Source organism: Talpa occidentalis, unplaced genomic scaffold (assembly GCF_014898055.3).
Source record: "Talpa occidentalis isolate TD23 unplaced genomic scaffold, MPIMG_talOcc4v2.1 talOcc4.8, whole genome shotgun sequence".
NCBI lineage: Eukaryota > Metazoa > Chordata > Mammalia > Eulipotyphla > Talpidae > Talpa > Talpa occidentalis.
Window position 1 is genome coordinate 89,368,129 of NW_023605194.1, and position 13,960 is coordinate 89,382,088.

The 13,960-nt window shown below is 42.4% G+C and overlaps 1 protein-coding gene across 1 annotated transcript in view; it reads right to left on the minus strand.

Moving 5' to 3' along the window:
* IARS2 (isoleucyl-tRNA synthetase 2, mitochondrial) overlaps positions 1-11,516 on the minus strand; it is a 43,335-nt gene extending 31,819 nt beyond the window's left edge. The window contains exons 1-9 of the mRNA XM_037496721.2: positions 11,182-11,516; positions 9,892-10,014; positions 4,470-4,629; positions 3,509-3,657; positions 3,366-3,415; positions 3,173-3,282; positions 3,000-3,090; positions 2,489-2,604; positions 161-330 (exon numbers count right to left, since the gene is read on the minus strand). Of these exons, the coding sequence (XP_037352618.1) occupies positions 161-330; positions 2,489-2,604; positions 3,000-3,090; positions 3,173-3,282; positions 3,366-3,415; positions 3,509-3,657; positions 4,470-4,629; positions 9,892-10,014; positions 11,182-11,448 (1,236 nt within the window). The 5' untranslated portion in view covers positions 11,449-11,516. The remainder of the gene's footprint in view (positions 1-160; positions 331-2,488; positions 2,605-2,999; positions 3,091-3,172; positions 3,283-3,365; positions 3,416-3,508; positions 3,658-4,469; positions 4,630-9,891; positions 10,015-11,181) is intronic.
* Between the last annotated feature and the right edge of the window lie 2,444 nt (positions 11,517-13,960).

A 13,960-nucleotide genomic window follows, 5' to 3' on the forward strand; every position in this document is an offset into this window, starting at 1 on the left:
TACTTCGGTCCTTCTGCCTGCTCTGCTCCCCGCTCTGGTGAATTCTCTCACCCTCCCGCGCTTCTGACTGTACCCCAGTGCTTGTATAAATAAATAAATAAACAAATCTTTAAAAAAAAAAAAAAAAAAAACAGTGATTGGAAAGGAGGAGGATTACTACCGTGGACAAGCCGTGCTGAGCAGCTACACTGTAATCTTCCATACCATGAGCTGGGGCTGTGTGAACCAATCCTGTTCCCTTTGTCATGGTCACATGATTTGCAGGTAAGAGAGGAGACGCTTTATCAGGAATTAAAGGATGAACACAAGTACCATTTTCCAAATCTACACCTATGAGGGTAGAAAACCACAAGCATTTTATATGGCAGTTCTACCTCTGTTAAGAGAACAACAGGCGAAAAGCACAAAAACTGCTATGAGAGGGCTCAAATCGAAGCTTCTTTTTTTACTTGCTTTGTGGCCTTCAAGAACATTTAAAATGTGAATAGTTATGGCTCCTACCTTGGAGGTTTGCTGTGAGGATACCAAGTTAATGCATTTTAAGTAACTGAGGCACTTAATACAATTCCTACCACAAAGTAAATGTCTTTATTATAGTAAATGCAATTATTAAAATGTAATTATGCCACATCCTAAATGCAATTATTTAATCAGACAACTCAAATCAGCCCAAGAAAATTTCTAATTTATGTGTAGTCATATACTTTTTGGAATGTAAGGACAAAGAAATTCTTAGGTCAGCAAGTTAATGATCAGCAGGTTTTAATACCATCTCTATGGGAACTCATTGCTTTTCATAATGTTACCCTAGAAAGAGTAGAGATAATAACACCTAACAATGACTGGACTCAACACTTCATAATAACACTACAAAAAAGCTAATACTATCCTCAATTCACAATCAGGAAATATGTAGGCAATTTGAGGTCACATGGCTAATTGTTCAATCTAGCTTACAAGGAAAATCTGATCCGAGTGTTCTATATAACTCTAGCTTCCTTTAATGATGTATTACACCCATCACCTGTTAGTTTTTCTACATCATTACTGTCTCCCACCTCAATGTCTCCTGGAGTTCCATAAACTATTCTTCATGTGTTCTAAAAATAAGTTTTTGGATTTTAAAAGAATTACCTGGCTCTACCTCTCTACTTGCCAAGATGTACCGAGTCTGTTTACACTTGAGCCAGATACTCTATCTACCATTTAGTACTCTCCCAATTTCTCAACAAAGTTCTCTAAATGATTAATAAGAAACAATTTCTATTTTCTGGAAAGAAAACTTACCCCATATAATTCCATTTTAGCTGCTTGATATTTCTATTGCTTTATTAAGTAGGAAGCTAGCTGTCACCAGTTCATTTTGCCAGGACTGAGAAGTATATATACTCCTCTGTAATGTGGTGGCACAAAATGGCAACCCAGTATTCTCTGCACAGGAACAACTGGAAACAATCACATGTTCTAGAAAAACAATCTCAAATTTAACCTTACTACTCTCAAAATGCCACCCAACCTCTGGAACACTGTACTTGAGGGGTGGGAGGGGGCAGAGTCAAGAAAGAACAGAAATATACCTGCCTTTCACAGAAAAACCTTATTTTTGTCAAGACTTTAAATCTTCAACTGGCTCGTATCTGAACCAATCTTAGAGGGTTTATCTTAGAAGGCTGTTTCCCATTTTTGGGTACCTGCATTCATGTGATTTTTTTTTTTAAGTAGTATCTCTAAGGATCAAAGATAATTTAAAGTGTCCCTAGATTTCCAAAATTTTGTTTTAAAAGCAATCACTACTCTAGAATTCCCAAATTACAGTTCACTAAGATTTCTTTTGATAGAAACAGTCTTCAGAATACTTTCCAGTATTTATTAAAGTCATACCAAAAGATATTTCTTTCACTGCTTCTTTAATTAAATCTAAGACCATTTTGGTGGCTAATTTGAATAGAATTTCGCAAAGGACAGTTGTGCAGTCTACATTTTATATTGGGTACTTGCCAGAAATATTTTAAAAACTGTTTTGCCTTTGTCTATGTTCATATTTTTCTGTACTCCTGAGATGTTTAAATCTCCTTCAGTGCATTCAACGTAAAATGCATTCTAAAAAAGGTAAAGGCCAGGGCCTCCCCTGTGGCGCAGTGGTTGAGCACTGGGCTGCGAAGCTGTCCGCAGCCTCTGCAGCGCTGGTTCGATTCCCGACCACCGGTGAGGGTCCCGCATGGCACACAGACCTCTCCTGCTGTGCCCGCTGCTCCCCTCAGCAGTGTATTTTGTCAGTCTGCCTGTCTATTCCCTGCTCTGGCTCTGGTGAATCCTCTCACCCGCCCGCATTTCTGACTGTACCCAGTGTTTGTATAAATAAATAAATAAATCTTAAAAAAAACAAAAAAAAAGGTAAAGGCCATATTATGTTTTGATTCACAATGAGCAATATGACCACTGTGACCATGTGATCTGATGTAATGGTCAGAATCTTATAAATTCTCACCTGAAAATGTGGAAATAACTTCAAATGTTGTTCCCAAAGCAGAAGCAACAGGTGCCACTTTATCTGCAGCTAGTATGTAGAGTTCTCCAGATTTTGAACATTTCACAACAGCATAACTAAATAAAATTTTAAGAAAAAATTAATAATGACAAAGGACAAGGAGTAACTTTTTTTTTTTTTAACATTTTAAAAGAACAGTTTATTAGGAAAAGGGGAGAGAGGTGCACCTGCCTAGTCACGGGTGGGGGGAGGAGAGCTGCCAGTGGTAACATTTTAAATGTTTACATCATTTTAGAAAAGCTAACTTCAAAAAAATTCAATTTTCATCCCTACAGTTTTTTCAATAAAAGCTGGAATTTAGATCTTAAATGGAGTCCCCTGAAGCTCATTAACTAAGTAATAATTTACCAAATTTTAAGAGGACAATGAAGATGAAATAAATTCAAAATAATGAAAATAATGGAGTAAGTACCCTCTGTAATTAAAATGAAGAGTGTAACAATATACCTACTCTGAATCTGGCATATAGCAAATGGCCTGATTGGCTGGAATCGTCCAAGGCTGGGTGGTCCAGACTAAAACACTAACAGGAGACGAGCCATCTGGAAAAATACAAAATTCAAGAATGTCAGAAAATGCTAAAACCCCTTACTGTAATAAACTCAAGTAACAAAAATATTTTACCTGTAAGGGATGCCAACTTAGGGGAAGGTTTCAAGAGAGGGAATTTTACATATATTGAGCGACTGACATGCTCAGGATTATATTCCAGTTCTGCTTCAGCTAATGCAGTCCTAGGGTTTGAAAAGAGTAAACATAAATATTTAGAGAACCCCCCAAAAGCTCCCCCTTGTAACTACCAAAAACACATAAATACCTTGATGAGGGAGACCAAAACACAGGTTTGTAAGAGCGATAAATTAAGCCCTATAAAAGACAAAGGTAAACATGAAGTTGGAATTTTCTAATATACCATTTAATTTTCTAATACACCATTGAATGAAAAAAATATAACATTACCTTATCATACAGTTGGTAGAAAATTCTCAACTGTGCAGCTTCATATTTTCTATCAAATGTATAGTAGCAATTATCCCAATCTGCCATTACTCCCCATCGAATGAATGCTGATTTCTGTTTCTCAATTGCTGCATTAGCAAATGATCTAGCTAAAAAAGGAAAGAGTTTTCAAAAATGAATAAATTCAAATTCTTAAACATGGCATAGCATTTCTCTCTCTAAATGCAGGTACTATACACAGTTTAGACTTTAAGATTTAATAGGAAAATTATTTTGTAAGTTAACAGTGTTCAAGAAGTGATCTACAACAAATCCTAAATTAACTGGAATTTCAAAAAGTGAAATTTTGTTACCATCTTCTGTATTTTCCAGACTATGAGCTTACATTCAGAAAAAATAAACAGGAATAATATGGCTCATTATTTCTTTAACGAAATTATAGTTATGAACTAGGAAACACACAAAAAATTAGTATGTCCAATCTAAGTCAGTAATATGTTTCATGAGCAAGTAAAAAGTCTTTAAAATCACATGCAAGTATACAATCAAACATGAGAACTGGATTGCTCTCTGACCCAATCCTCTGAAGGAAAGGGTTAAATGAGATTAATTTAAAATATATGTATTTATAATTAACTTTTGGTCTAGCACCTGACATAGGTCAACAAGCCCTAGCCTGTAAATAAAAACATTAACCAAAGTAATAATTTCACAAAACAAGACTAAAGACATCAAAAATGTACTCGGAAATGCTCACAAATCTTTCCTTCAATCTCTAAATAAATTCTCACAAAAGTCTTAAAAAATTAAACAAAACCTGAATTTTCTGTGACATAGAACAGATGCTAACAGATCTTACTGAAACCAAAAACAAACACAAACCACAGGACATTGAGTAAGTCCTGACTTTTGCGCGCAACCAGTGTTTGCAAATACCACTTTAAAACAGAGATATTATTACCTTTCTCTCTAATTTCCACAGCTGAAAGACCCTTGGCTTTTCCACCCAGTTCTGCTAAGACTTTTACTTCAATGGGTAGGCCATGGCAATCCCAGCCTGGCACAAAATGTACTTTGGAACCTCTCATCATATGGTATCGATTGGCCACATCTTTCAAAATCTGCAAAGATGGAAATGATAATCATCACTCATACATAATATATGTAGCCTTCAATTCGTAGTCTCAAAATCATTTTAAAACATTAAGTCCAACTTCAAAATGATTTATATAAAATGACCTATTAAATTTAACTCAAGTTCTAAAACACAGGAGTAACAAATATTTGAATTTTTGAAATGCCATTAACCCCTCCCCTCCCCAATGGAAGTCAAAGCATAAAAGATTTTAAAGTGAAAAACATACAGCCCAAATTAATCTGCGAGTCGAGCTGGAATAAGCAAATAAACAGCCCATACCACCCTTTTAAAAAATAACCTTCTAAACACCAGAGTACAAATACGTCAATCACAAATTTGTTTTACTTTTATGAAAAAAGTTACCATGAATAAAACCCAATAATAACTTACATTTTGCTAAGAAATGGTATAGGATCAATGCAGAATTTAAAATGCAGAGTTTGGAAAATCATAGTTAACATTTTGTCATGAATTTGCATGTCTTAGTTTACCTTAGGTACCAGAAAGCAGCAGAGCCTTCTAAAAATTATATTCGCATTAAAAAATATGGGGGAATGATGGCAAAGCACAGATTTGGCTTAGTTTAGTTTCCTTCTTCCCAAAAGGAAACAGTGCAGTAATCCAGAAAAATCACTTCCTCCTATCACCACATCTATCAAAATAGGAAAGGTATCAGATGTTCCTACCACCCTTCTCTGAAGACCAAAGTTTTACCATAGGGCAAGAGGAAGCATTGTGATCTAAGCGGTAATGCCCAGACATAAAAACTCATTGAGGGGGCCTCCCCGGTGGCTCAGCGGTTGAGCACTGCGCTGCGAAGCTGCCTGCAGCCTCTGCAGCGTTGGTTCGATCCCCAGCTGCTGATGAGGGTCCCACATGGTGCGTAGATCTCTCCTGACGCAGACTGCTCCCCTCAGCAGTGTACTTCGTCAGTCTGCCTGTTCTGCTCCCTGCTCTGGCTCTGGTGAATTCTCTCAACCTTCCGCACTTCTGATTGTACCCAGTGCTTGTATAAATAACTAAATAAATCTTAAAAAAAAAAAAAAAACCATCGAGGTGCATGCACTTTAGATTTGCATGCTTACACTAGGTGTATCATTTAAATAAATATATAAATAACCTCCTTCCCACTTATATGTATTCAAAATTATTTTGGTCATTTAGACTATGTCCCTTGAAATCAGCAAATCCCCAGCATTTAGAATGGCCTCTCTATTCTATAAATGTGGAACAGGTGCATGCACACATCTGCACACATACTGGACTCTCACTTATGATAGCCACCAGTGGCTACTGAGCAGCTGAAATCTGGACTTGACTGAATTGAGATGCACTATAAAAATAAAATATGTACCAGATTCCAATACTTTGTACAAAGACCAATGTGATCTCACAATTTATATTAAGTGATAATTCAGATATGTTGGCTTCAATATAAAATTAATCTCACTGTTCTCACCATTTTTTAATGTGGCTACTAGAAAATTTTACTTCCATGGGCCTCCCCGGTGGCGCAGCGGTTGAGCGCTGGGTTGCGAAGCTGCCTGCAGCCTCTGCAGAGCAGGTTCGATCCCCGGCTGCTCCCCGGCCACCAGAGGAGGGTCCCACATGGCGCGCAGACCTCTCCTGCCGCCCGCTGCTCCCCTCAGCAGTGTACTTCGGTCCTTCTGCCTGCTCTGCTCCCCGCTCTGGCTCTGGTGAATTCTCTCACCCTCCCGCGCTTCTGACTGTACCCAGTGCATGTATAAACAAAACAAAAACAAACAAACAAATAAATAAATAAAATAAAACATGCCTCTATTAAAAAAAATTAAAAAAAAAAAAAAGTTTAAAATAAAAAAAAAAAAAAAAAAAAGAAAATTTTACTTCCATGGCTCACATTTGTAGCTCCCATTTCCACTAAACTGCTATCAGTTATACCTACAAAATGAAATCATTTGCACTAAGATTCTAAAGTGTCCCTAAATAAGGAAAGGTATATCTGAAGCCTCCTCCCCACAAGTTTCTCTAAGATTTCGAGACATTCATCTCTTCTGTTGATGATAACCTCATTTCTCCTTTTGTCACTTCATTTTCCTATCACAATTTTCATACATTCCTTTGTCTAACAAATATTCAAGTCTGTTGTGTGCCAAGAATTGTTCTAGGAGTCATGTATAGCAGTAACATACTTTCCCCTTCCAGAGGAATGCAGAAAAACAATGCACTCACTGAACCACAAAAGACCCTGAATAGCAGAAATGAGGGATAAAAGCCAAAGGCATCACACACCCGGGTTTCAAACTCTATTACAAGGTTACAGTAATCAAAGTAGTATGACACTGGCGTAGACCAATGGAACAGAATCAAGAGTTCAGAAATAGGGCCTCCTCCCTGTAAAGTCTCAGCGCTATCACACTATTTCAGCTGCAGCCTGAGTTCAATCCCCAGCCAGGAAGCTAAACCACATGGTGCAGCTTAAGTTGCTATCTCACCAGCTGCTCCCCTCAGAGTGTATTTCAGTAGATCCACCTGTTCTGTGCCCCACTCTGTCTCTGGTGAATCCTCTCACTCCCCGCATCTCTGGCCTAGGCCCCAGTTCTTGTATGCATAAATAAAAATAAATCTTTAAAAAAAAAAAGAGTCCAGAAATAAATCCTGTATATATGAGCAACTAACATACAGTCATGAAAGACAAGGTTACTCAATGGGAAAGGACAGTCTCCTCAAATGGTGCTGGGGAAAATTAGTATTTATATTCAAAAAAAATGAAACTGGATCCTAATCTGCTATCAGCAGACACTCAGCTGAGCTAGCTGCCTGTGGGAGATGGGAAAAGGCAAGAGGGGACTTAAAGCAAGATTAAACTTGAAAATTCCTTCTATTCCTTTTCAAATTCAATGGAAGTGTGTTTTCCATTTCATGTTGTACTCCGTTTCATGTGTATTACCAACTGAATGCTCATTCTTTTGCCCCCTCCCCACCTCACGCCCATTCACATGTTGAAGTCCTAATACACCAAGTGATGCAAGTGTATGCTGGAATTTTCTAGATGTAAAAAACACTGGCATCATGCAGCAAAACCTCTGCTTTTGCAAAAGGCATGAAGTAATGGCTCCACTTGGCAAAATAAAAAGGTCTCTTGGGGTTTTGGGGGGGCAGGGAAGGACATGAAATGAACTTTGAAAAACTTAAGGAGAAATAGTAAAATAAAACAACTTAATTAACTTAGTAGAAATAGGAAATCAGTCAAGAATTGATAGATAGTCTGTAATAAAAGCAACTGGTTCTTCGAAGAAGATGGTTCCAGTATCATGACCCCAGTGCACTCTTGAAGCAACCTGCAAGCATTCTGACCTTGAGGCAGAAAGCAGAAAGACTGCATGGCACCCAGGACAGTTAAGTGCATCCAAATTTCTTGCTCAATTCATTTACTATTTAAAAACAATCCAGCAGCCACCCCTCAAAAACAAACAAACAAAAAAAAAAAAACCACCACAGATCAATTTACATATGTAGTCTATACCTCTCCTCACCAACAGTCTACGTGGTATCTCCACCTGAATGTCAAACTGAAGGTGGCATGTCCAATGTTGAACTCCCAATCTTCCTCCCCAGTGTTCTCCATCCCAGGTAACAGCTACTCTATCCCTTCAAATGCTCAAGACAAAAATCCTCACCAGCACCCTTGGCTCTTCTCTTACCGCCGACCTCCAATCCACCAGCAAATCCTGGCAGCTTTACCTAGAATCTAGACTCAAACTACACCTAGAATCTATTTCTCACACCAAAACTCTTATGACTTCTAACCTGGTCAATATCATCCCTCTCCTGAATTACTGCACAAGACCCCTGACTGGTCTTTCCATTTCCCAACATCCTCTGCCTCTGTAGCCTACTGCCTGCACTACAGCCCATCGTGATCCTATTAAATACAATCATGGATTCCTCCACCAAAACCCCCCAATAGCTATCTGCCTCTCAGGATAATATGTAGGTGCTTCCAATGGTCACAAGATCTACCTTGCTACCTCTCTAGGCTCATCTAACACTCATCTAACACTCTCCATTCTACAAACTCACCAGGCAAACACTCACCTCAATCTTTGCGAGTGTTGGCTATTTGTACTCCCCAAATCTCTACAGCCCACACCCTTTTGCTTCCCTTAAGGATTTTAGCCAAACATCGATGTTTCAGCAAGAGGGGCAACCTCAACAATTTAATAAAACTGCAGTTTGCCCAAATGACCCTCCCTATTGCTCTGCCCTGTTTTTATTTTCCTCTGTAGGATTAATCACTGATGCTGGAGTCAATATAGGCTACATGATATAGCTACTTATATGTAGCATGAGATGGGTGGCTTAGACAGACATTTTTCTTCTCACAGTTCCGAAGGCTGGGGCGTTCAAAATTCTGTATCAGGGCCTCCCCGGTGGCGCAGTGGTTGAGCGCTGGGCTGTGAAGCTACCCGCAGCCTCTGCAGTGCCGGTTCGATCCCTGGCCGCCAGGCAAGGGTCCCACATGGCACGCAGACCTCTCCTGCCGTCCGCTGCTCCCCTCAGCAGTGTGTTTCATCAGTCTGCCTGTTCTGCTCCCTGCTCTGGCTCTGGTGAATTCTCTCACCCTCCCGCGCTTCTGACTGTACCCAGTGCTTATATAAATAAATAAATCTTTAAAAAAAAATCTTAAAAAAAAACAAAAACAAAAACAAAATTCCGTATCAGGTAAGGGTCACTCTCTGGTTCAAGGACTATCTTCTCATTGAACTTCTCCTGCATAAGTAGGTAAGGGAGCTCCCTAGTATCTCTTAAAAGGGCACTGATGAGGGCTCTGGCCCAAACCCCACGTCTAAATAACATCACAATACAGATTCACTTCAACGTATGGATTTGAGAGGAAATAATCAGTCTATAGACATATTTTACCTTGTTGATTAGATCTTCCCTGATGACATAAGTACCGTAAGTCAGGACTTACCTTTATTTTATTCACTGCTATTTCCAGTGTCTATGATGATGCCTAACACGTGAAAGGTGTTCACTATTTACTGAAACATTGCTTATTAATGTAAAACAATAGGTTCAAAGCAGATATAGGCATTGTTATTTTTCATATATTACTAAACAGTTTTACTGCTTCTAGTAATGACATTAGTTTTATGAGTCAATACAAATCTACCTAGTTGTCAAAATTAGAATACGTTCTTTTGTGAAATGTAAAGAAATAAAGGTTTTTCCCAAGTATTACTACCTAAATTACAATTACCTTATTTAAAGCATGTCCAACATGAGGGTCACCATTGGCATAAGGAGGTCCATCATGAAGACAAAATTCTGTCTTTACTTTTCTTTGTCTTTGCCATGAATAAAGTTCTGAAAATCCACATTTCTGTTTGAAAAGAATAATGTCTGAACATCACATAAATACACACTCCCAATCTTACTATAAGTAACAGCCCCCACTTACTGATTTTCTCTCATCCCACTAATCAACTCTTACACACAAATAGAGTGGAGTCTCTAAATGTGCTTTTGGATCACTCTTTAACCCTTCCAAGAGTTTCCCCCCACAGATATCAGATTAGTCTAAGCTCTTTATAGGGTATTCAGGACCCAACAAAGGTTCAGTCCCACTAAATTCTTGGGCTGTTTCTCGGCACACCCACCCTCCACTCATCAGTCCATCCACGAAAAAGGGCCTGCAGATCCCCCATACTCCTATTTCTCTGGAAGTCTGGAGTACTACTGATTCAAGTCCCACTCCCCTTAAGTCACCTGCTGTCTGACAAGTCACTGCCAGTAAGTCCGTTTCCTATTTTGGAAAAAAGTTAGAAATAGACAACTGACAGGGATAGTATGAAAACTAAAGCACTGGAAACTGTCACAGTTGCCAGCACAAAGATATGAATAAAACACTTAAGGAAAGCAGATGGCCTCAGGAGGTTTATGAGCCTAGAAATCTGCTGTCGGAATATTTAGGGTAAGTCTACTTACTTAACCAATATAACCCAAATACCAGGTATTTTCAAGATTCTAGAATTAGAACTTAAGTGAATTTCTGCCTCGAAAAAGCTGTCTAATACAGAGGACACATGCACCACTTAGGAAGAGAGCTCAGAGTAAGCAAGTGGCCCTCGTTTATCCTTCAAACAGATCAAAACGCCAAGTAGGGACCTACTGATCCACAAAAGTGAGCCGTAACTTTTTATTCAAGTGTGTATACGCTGATTTGCTTTGTCCAAACCACAGGGAGGGTGTTGAACATCGACTTGCTTCGCCCAAGCCGGCAACATTCAGCACGTGTTACCGTCTGCGTTTCCTCCTTGATATTCCGCCCCGGGACCTGCAGCCACTGAGTGTCTTACCCAGATTTCTTCACTTAAGTTTCCAGCCAATAAAACCTACCCTGAAACAGATTTCCACTGATCTGGTCACGCACCCTTTCCCCCCACCAACCCCTCCCACCAGAAGGGGCCGGGACCCATCGGCCATGCCTTAGGCCCAGGGCCCCCCCAACCACGCCCCTGGGGACTCCCTCCCCGCAGCGGGGCCGCACCTCCTGGATGTCCAGCTCCATGTCCGGCTGCTGGCGGCCCAGCAGCTTCATGGGGAAGCTGGTCTGCGGCAGCAGCACCGTGTCACGATACTGGCCGCTGCTCGAGTTCTGCGGCTGGTTACTGGCCCCGGTGACCGTCCGCACCAGGAGCCTCCTCGGGGTCCCTCTCCACCCCGGGCGGCAGGGAAGGCGGGGCAGTGCCCACAAAGTCCGGGCCGCCGCCAGGACCGCCGGCCCCGACCCCCGAGGGCGCAGCCCCCAACGCATGGCGATCCGATCGCTGCCACCCCGTGTCCGCGGCGCCGGCGGGGCCCTGGACAGCCGGGACCCCAGGGACCAACGCGAGTTGTCCGGACTGCGCAGGCGCCTGGGTCACGGAAGGGGCGGGGAGCACGCGCTGCCCGCGGGCGCCGAGGACGGATCCACCTCCGGGTTGTGGCTGCAGCCGCGGGGGCGGGGCCTGCTTCAGGGGCGTGGCCGCTCGGGGGCGGGGCCCCGCGAAAGGTGTGGCTTTCTCCCTGGGGCTCGCATTTCAATCTCGAGGCCTTTTAAAACATTTAACCCGGGCTTCCCTGGTGGTGCAAGGGCTTAAGGCGCAACCTATGCAACTCTCTGCAGCCACTGCAGCAGGAGTTCATCCCCAGCCAGGGAGCAACCCACATGGCGCCGCAGACCTCTTCTGTCTCACCTGCTGCTCCCCTCAGCAGTGTATTTCAGTCAGCCTGCCTGTTCTGCTCCCGACTCTGTCTCTAGTGGCCCGTATCAACCCCCCCCCGTCTCTGGGCTGTACCCCAGCTCTTGTATGCATAAATAAATCTTTAAAAAATATATATATATTTAACCCCACATCTCCAAGACATGATCACCCCCACGTGTAGTTAAAAGTATAAATAGCATTTCATGTATTTTCTCTTAATGCTAAGTATCATGTATGTTACACACCCGCACATCTCAACCTGGAGCGCTCGCCCAGTGCATGACACCTGTTGAGTGGCCCGCTGGGAGGGAGGCAGCGCCTTGGCGCGTTCAAATCCATAACAACTCTGTAAACCAGCCTGGTCATTTGTCCCGAGTCCTACATCCCCGTTAGGCCTCCTCCTGGGATAGTTGGGGAGCGCGGGCAATTTCTACTCCACTTGGTTTGTTCTGGTCGGAGCGGCTCACAATTTCTAAGGCGAGGGAACTTTCCACTCGCACCTCCCTGAAAAGGCCTCCCCCTGATGGGGCTGAAGATGAGAAAAGAGTGCCCGACAGGACAAAGCCGACAGGACAAAGCCGAAACTCCCCTCCCAGAACGCACCGTAGTGGTGGCTCCACTACACAGCCGCGCGGGTCTCGGTCGCCGGCGCGCTGCAGCGCTCACACCAGCGCCCAGCAGAGGGGGTTGGCGCCCCAGGTCACTGACCTGTCGGGGCAAGGAGGCAGCTTTCTCAGCCCCTGTGCAGTAGGCGCGTTTGCAGAAATCGGGGGAGCCAGGGGCGCCCCGAGGCGCGGACCGTAGGCCCCCCCATCCTCGGAGACCCACATGCTCCGGCAGCTGCTGGAACAGAGCGGCGGGGCCCGGCTCGGTGAAGGAGAGCCCGGACTAGGACCCAAATTTGCTATCGCCCTGAAGCGGTGGTTTCACTAGTAGCAGAGAGAGTTCAAAGACTGAACCAGAGCGATTTCTGCAAAAGTTTTATTCCAGGAGGCGCCACCGCAGCAAGCTCCGCTAGCCCGGCCCCCTTTGAGAGAGTTTATTTATATAGGGAGGCAAAGCGGCTGCACCTGCAGGCTGGGGTCTCCGGTAGGCTAAGGAGCGCCCTCCGGCAAACTCAGGAAGGCTCCAGCTGGTCTAGTTAACTGGTAGTTGTGGATATTTTCGCCCTGGAAGATTCTTTGTTCTTGAACTGGGTCTTAACGACCTCCAAATGGTTTCTAGGTAGCTCAAATGTTTCCAGTGCCCCATGCAAAAGGCAGTGCTGGGCTGGGAGTCAGCGATCCCACCTTTGAATATTACTCTGTGTGATTATGAAATTTAAGTACAAAGAACAACGCATGATTGAGCTGGTAACTCTTGTTGGATTTTTTTTTCTACCCCAACAAGTGGTCTGAGTTAACTCACAGAGTTATTATGAAAACCAAACGGGGTCATATAGGTAAAAGACTCCGCAAAGTAGATTTCCATGTAACAGCAGCCATTTGTTGCTATTGCTCACTGGTGAGTTTTTTTATTTGTTTTTTTTTTTAATAGAAATGATGTTTCTAATTACAAATGTCTAGGCGTTACAGAGAGAGAGCATATAGAAATAATTGCTCACTAACTACTCTTCCCAAAGCCAGTGCAAACACCTTTATGAAAGCTAAGCTAACTGCTCTAAGGGCTCAGTAAAGGCAACTGTTTAAAAAAACTAAAAGAAAATGCTTTTGAATGAAGTAATGTGTAAAGCAGTGGGAGAAAAATCACAAAAATGTTTGAGATTGTGGCTTGAGTTTTCCTCAGCATCTAAACTGCAACACTGGAGGGTGCATTATGGCTCTGCCTTATCAGGAGATAAAGCAACTCCATTCTGAGGAACCAAGTTTCTAGGAAAAGGCCTGCACAAAATGGATTGCTTGCATTAAAAACAAGGGGCCTCCGTGGTGGCACAAGGGATTAAGACGCAACCTATGAAGCTATCCAGAGCCACTGCAGCATGAGTTTGATCCCTGGCCAGGGAGCTACCCACACGGCACAGCAGACCTCTCCTGACTCGTCTGCATCTCTGTGTAGGGTAAGGTAAAATGTATCAGGCTTTTC